At 38.2% G+C, this 6,863-nt stretch overlaps 1 protein-coding gene across 1 annotated transcript in view; it reads right to left on the minus strand.

Annotated features, from left to right (window-relative positions):
* The window catches only part of LOC105156794 (RNA polymerase II C-terminal domain phosphatase-like 3), a 6,489-nt gene extending 3,418 nt beyond the window's left edge, over positions 1-3,071 (minus strand). The window contains 5 exon segments of the mRNA XM_020691965.1: positions 4-1,270; positions 1,357-1,417; positions 1,506-1,561; positions 1,702-1,834; positions 1,935-3,071. Coding sequence (XP_020547624.1) covers positions 4-1,270; positions 1,357-1,417; positions 1,506-1,561; positions 1,702-1,834; positions 1,935-2,581 — 2,164 coding nt within the window. The 5' untranslated portion in view covers positions 2,582-3,071.

Genomic DNA, 6,863 nt, shown 5'->3' on the forward strand with positions numbered 1-6,863 from the left:
CAATCGTCGAGGATAAAGGGACCCTAACTGTTGAAGGAACTGCTCCTAGTATAGAATTTGATTTTGGCATTTGGGTCATACTTTTGATATCATCAGAAGACTTCTGATGTTCCATTTTGAGTATATTCATCCACATAGATGGATTTCCAGCTATATCTCTTAATAGAGAATGAAGAGAAGTAGTTGCATTGGCATTTTTCACTGGCAATTTTTCACTTAGACTTTTTAATGGTGATGCAATGGGACTGCTAACAGGTAGAGTTGCGGATGGATTTGTCACCGGAAAGATCGAGGTTGTACTAACAAGTGGCAGGGTTGTGTTTGGAACTGATATTTCATTTCTTTGTCGTTTCAGTGCAGGACCATCCAAGACCAGCTCCTCAACTGTCTTCTGCTTTCGCGAACTCATCATACCAAGAGACTCCAATTTAGACTCATCACCCCCTGCAGGAGACATGCTTTGGTTGAGAATCCTTGCACCTGTATCAGGATTGGCCAGTCGAAGCCTAGGGTCCCTACTTTTTGCCAAGGATTTCAACACAGGACTCCCAAAACTACTTACAGGACCAATATTTCTAGTAATGCTGATTTCTGGACCAGCTAAGACATCTTTGGCAGTAGAAGAAGAAACCACTGGTTGTCCTGAAGATAAGATGTTCAAGGCAACGTTGACATTGTGAATAGAACTGGAAACCTCCCCGCTGATTTCACCATCACCAGTAGCATCACCCTCTTCTGATGGAGTTGGACTTGGAAGCTTGTCATTCATAAAAAAAGAACTCCGACCAAATTTCTGCTGATAACTGGAAACAGCTTTGACAGCATCAGTTTCATAAGGATGCATCACTGCATTTTCTCTATCAAGAGTTCGTTTGGGGACAGGCCACTCAGGTTTCAGCAATCCATGTCCCAAAATGAAACCCTTCTCAAAAGGCAAAGGTGCAGAAAGGTCTCGTGTGGGTGAAGGAAGACTGTCTGCATCATGATCTTTGTGAAGGTCTAGCAATGGAAGAGCCAGCCCTTTATGCCTGGAATTAACTAGTCTGGATTTTGAATATTGCAAGGGAAAGCTGTGCCCAGTTTGATCTAATGATCCAGTAAACTCAGAATCTATTCCAGACTTCTTTAGGCAAGTTGAATTGTTATTACCATTCTCAAGCAACAGCAAATCAGTCGTACAAAACCCATCACCCACTTGTTTCCTTCCATTATTATTCTTATTGCTTAAAAGATCAGCAGAAGACTCCAGGGAAGATCCAATGGCCTCTATCTGTGACAACATAATTTAAATGAGACTATAACTACTACATATCAGAAAGGTTGAGAAATGGGGAGGGGGTAGACAAAATTTGGCACCTCTTTTAACTGCAAAGGAGAAAAAAGAGGTGGCTCTAAGCTTGTTACTTGAGATAGCAACCTGTATGCAGATTTACAAGGTTTATATGGTCAATAATTCAAGGACAACACAAAAAGAACGCCCAACAGAAATGCATTGCAATATAGACCTCGAGAAAGCGGCTCTATTCTGCTCCTTGAGTTTCAGAGTCATGGAAGAAAACACCTGCAAATACAAATGTCTAAGCATTGTTTCAGAAGTTTACCAAGACTAGATGAAGTACAAAATTAACCCAGCACATAAGAAATAAATAAAACTATTGTCGCAATGCAAGACACTATCAAGAATTTGATTGAACATCATACTGAGTAGAGTGTCCCAATTGCAGTTAATAACAGTTGAACAAGAGTGTCTTTCTCAGCAAAAGAACCCTCGAAAACCATTTTCTGCAATGTTTCCGCTGTGGCCTCCAAGCTTCTACACAATGCATCATAAGATCTAAACAAGCGAAGAAGTTTTAGTTTTCCAAAAAATATTTCCAATTATCAGTGCTGAACTATAATCAACTCAACAATCAAACAATTCCAATCTGACTTACTTCTGTGCATCAGCTACATTCAGATTCTCGAGCTGTTCCTTTATCGAATGAACACGCTTGCTCCTCTCCAGCTCGCTACTCTCATTCACATCACCTCCTTCCTCCTTAATTTCAACATGTAAATCCTTATTTTCAACAACCAATTCAGAGTCCAAATCAATTTCACCCTCCTCCAACTCACCTTCCTCCTTCTCACGCTCATCCTCCACGTCAATGACAACCTTACTCTGATTCCCGTTCGAACTCTTTCCTATGCTATTATCATTATTACCATTACCACTATCGTTACTACCATCCTCCATCATCACAAAAACCTCACCCAGTGGCTTGTTATTCACCGCCTGCGCCCACGCCAAATTATACAAACCCGAATATGACGTCTTCGAAGCAATCTGATACTTGTAGAGATCTCTCATCGTCCAAACCCTAGCCCCACTCCCGCCACCAGTATTATTATTAGTAACATTAATATTATTCGGATTACTTCGCTGCGGCGGCGGGGGTGTCAGAGAAGGCAACGGCGCTTGCTTAGTGTTAAAAGCTTCTTCAGTAATTTCTTCGACGGAGGCGGAATCTGAGATCTCACCTTCCTCTACATCGTGAACCTCAACTTTAACTAGTCGCTGCTCTTTACAATCGTCTTCCATATTTAAAAAAGCTGGGGTAATTTTTTTCCTTAATTAAACAATTTAAATTCAAATCACCGACAACCATATGTTGAATTATACAAACAATAACACAAATTGGAGTACTTACCAAACCGAATCAGGAAATTAAACACAATTCCTACACCCAGAAGCAATTAAAAAGGATTAAGAGGTGCCAAACAAAATTTCTCGCGGATTTTGGGAAAGGAAATTAATTGAAAGCGTTGGAATTGACCGAGAGAAAGATTCCGCGAGAGTTTGAGGGGTTTTAGAGATGATAATTGTTTTTCCTCAAACAAATTTGAGATCGAGGAGGATCTTAAATTTTTGGATATACTAAATTGATCCTTGTTTCTTTTCTTTTTCTTCCCAAAAGAGTTAACCCCTTTTGTTTCCGAAGTCGGGTTTGAACTCAACTAGGAGGCAGAGTCGAGGAGGGAGAAAAGTTTTGGAGGAGAGAGAGCAGGTAGATGCGGCTGGTGAAATTAGATCTGGACCGTGCACGTCAATACTCGCGATTGAGTTGGAATTTAGTGCAACCGAGGAGCAGCGTTTGGGTATTGGGCTGGTGGGTCGTGACTCGTGAACCCTGGGGTCGTTGAACCCAACACTGGATTTGGTTTCCCATAATAGATTGGGCTAAATTCCATTTTATCTCTATATTTTCTTGAAATAATTAAAAATTATCTTGTGTTTTAATAAATTTAGCAAAAAAAAATCTTTTGTTAAAAATTAATGGAAAATTATCTAAATTTATTATGGTCAAATAGACTTTTTCAAAAATTTCTTTGCGCATTTTCATCTCTTCTAAAAATACAAATTCTTTTATTCTTAAACATACTTATATTAAATATCAAAATACAAAAAAAAACAATTACTAAATTTTATTTTTAAAATTTAGAATCTACATTAATATAAATATTAAAAAATCATATATTAATTTATATATAATAATTATTATAAGATAATTATCTTATATTATTTTAATTAATGAAAGTATATATTATATTATTATAATTATCTAAAATTATTTTAATTAACTGAAATATTTAATTATTATAATTATCTAAAAATTATTGTTAATTCACTAAAATATATTTAATAAATATAATTAAATTAATTAAAAATTCTACGCAAGGGAGACGATGTCGGTCCTCTTACTCAAATCAGAGGGGATTTTTTTGCTGACTTTTTATAACATAAGAGAGTTTTATATAATTTGGCCTAATATATTGTTTAGATATGTATATGAAGATATATGAATACTTTGATGTTGAAAAATATAAAAGTACGTAATGCAATATGGTTGTTAGGTTGTGAAGAAGTCCAACTTTTGGGTTCGGATTTTTGGGAACGAACATGAGATCTGCATAATGAAGAGGTGTCGGACTAGATCTAACATGAGTACTCCGATGCCAAAGCTACGTAATCTAAGAGATTAGGTTGTGTATCATTATAAATAGTAAAAGCTGGTTAATGAATAGTTACCTTGACTTTTATAAATGCTTGGGGTATAAGTACTCAATATCACTAGTATGGACGACATATGTCCTTCCAGGAGATGCGAACGCGTGTCCCACATCCAACATCTTTTGCTGACTTGTGTACTTGATGAAGTCTGACGGGTCGTTCGTTCTTGGGCCTATATTATTATTGGGATGTTTTTGGACTCCTTTTAACATCTTGGGCCTTGGCTAATTTTAACCATATCATTTACTCTCATAAGTTTAATTATTTTGAGATGGAGGTAAGACATCATGCGAATATTTGAACTTTATATATTGGCGATTTCCATCTTTTCAACTGCTTTGTCATAATTTCAAATGTCCTATCGTATACCCTTTAGCTGAAATCACCCCTTCTTACCTCCTTAAGTTTATAAATATTAGGATTTCTCTCAATCCTCTTTTACTACTCTTGACTCTGAGATGACTGTATCTAGTCCTGCCCCCTTGGTGTTTTTCTTTCTTGTTGGTGACTTGAGAAATTATCATGCTGTTGTGGAGTTTATTCATTCGCTATAACTTTTAGGTATTCTCTTCCCTCTCGATCTCTAGTATTATGTTTGGGTCTAAATCAAATAGAGAAATTACACTTGAAGCTATAGTGTCTTTAAAGGTTTCTTATTCCTTGACTCGCAACGATGCGGGCAAAATTGGGAATCAATTTCATACCTTTAGACTATGACATTGTTATTCCCTCTTTAGGTCAGTATATGCACCACTCCTTAATTATCTTACCTTGTGTCTTCCTGCTTTGAGCGTTGGCATTCACTTTCCCATTACTGGTCCTGTGGCCAACATTATCAGGCATCTAGGTTTAAGCCCTACACAATTAGTTCCTAGTGCCGTGCGGAACATTTTGTGTTTTATCATTCTCATGAGGTCCTTCGAGCAAGAGACCTCTTTTTCTAACTTCTGTTCTTTGTTTTCCATTACCCAGTCCGCTCATTCCCGCAATCCTAGGTTCTTCTATCAATGGTTGCCGTGGTTGTTGCTTCATAGGCAAACTCCTCAACTCAGCTGGGTCATTGAAAAACAAAATTTTCTACCCTAGGGCTCCCTCATCCCGATCCTAGCTAGAATGTGCCTTGCGAGTGGAATTTTCAGGAACCTTCCTTAGATGGGATAAGACTTCCTACCTAACTAGAAAGGTAACTTTATCTAAGAGATCCTTGTTGAACACGAGTTTAGTACCTTAAATCTCATAACAAAGACGATCCTTGTACTAGCGTGTTTATCCCCTGCTTTTCTTTGATCCAACAGAGCCTTAGGTAATTTATTTTTCCATACAATAGAGAAAATTCACTTCTTTTTTACAGATATGGATTGCTGAGCTGCTCTGATTGCCAAACTCGAAAGGCTTCGCCATGAAGAACTTTTGGCTAGAGCTCGTACTCCTGGGATAGGTTCTACCTCCTAATCTATTTCGCTCATCCTCACATCGTTCTTCCTCTGCTATTCCTTATCGGATTCCCCCTATGACTGAGCTTGTCGTAGTTGCCCCAATCCCCGATTCTGGTCTGCCTCTTATTTCTGCTCACCCTTTCAATATTCGCCCTAATATTGTTCCTAAGTCCTGACCTCACTTTGACATTGTTCTTGAGTTTCGACCTTGCCCCGAGGTTGCTCCTAAATCCCGACCTGGAGCTAAGAGTCGATCTCATGGGAAGAGAGTGCTAAGGGATGAGAGTGATGAAGTGGTTGAGATGATGTGCAGCTTCTAATTAGGGGAAGGAGGGTGACTTCTCCTGCATCCCCCAACCAAACATGGAAGGTCCCATTAATCTCGAAGTTTCTCTTGCTTCCAGAAGGAATCATGATCTTTCCATTATGATACATGGTGATGTGTCCATTAGTTCTGTTGAGCCCGTCAATCCTCCTCAAGGTCCCTGTAAGGGTGCGGATCCTTCGACTTTGGGAACTACCTTTAAAGGGATTGAAGCTAGGGTAGATATGCACTTTGAGCACATCGAGCGCGCTACTCATTAGCTGGAGGTGTGCTAGTAACGACTAGCAGAGGCACGAGCTGTGAGTAAGGAAAAATGAGTGGAGGATTGATAAAATCTGATAACTGCATTGGGTGGTTATGATATGCTAACCAATTCTTGAATTGGTTGACAGCGACCATTACAAAATGTTGTAGTTTTGAACCTGACTTTGGTGTGTTTAGCCATTTTGATTTTCTTCCTGCTAATAGCGGTCTCTATAATTTTCACCCTTGAATCACATGGTAGTTTCTGTGGCATCACCGTGATTTTTGGGTACTCGCATAGAAGAGGGAGAATGGTGCTTTTTTCCTTTCAATGTATCTCGTTAGCAAGAGTGCTCAGTGTGCGCTATTCAATCTTTAATCTGGTGATTGATGAGCTTCTTGATGAAAACCACTTTAGCTTAGTAGACAATGTATAGTTTGCTGCATTTGTTGTTTTTTCAGTTTGATGTAATGTATCATTGTAATTGTTTTATTATTTTGGTTGTAACAATTCTGATACTTACTGAGTATGATATGTGTGATTCCGACATGTGATCGGTCCTGTTAGTTGAAATATTGCAGTGATGCTTTGTAATTTTATTAAGTTTAAAGTTATTTTACTTGTTGGTTGCTATTCGATGCTTTGAGAGAAGCCTGCCTGTGGGCATCAAGAAGAGCTTAACTATTACTGCTCTATTGAACCCAGTGTTATTATTGGAGCAAAGAAAGTTGCAACATTTCCCAGTGTGTTTTCATATGTTAATAGTATTAGGGCAATGATTTTTTCATTAATATTATCTAGTTTCTG

Source organism: Sesamum indicum, linkage group LG2 (genome assembly GCF_000512975.1).
Source record: "Sesamum indicum cultivar Zhongzhi No. 13 linkage group LG2, S_indicum_v1.0, whole genome shotgun sequence".
NCBI classification, from domain to species: Eukaryota; Viridiplantae; Streptophyta; class Magnoliopsida; order Lamiales; family Pedaliaceae; genus Sesamum; species Sesamum indicum.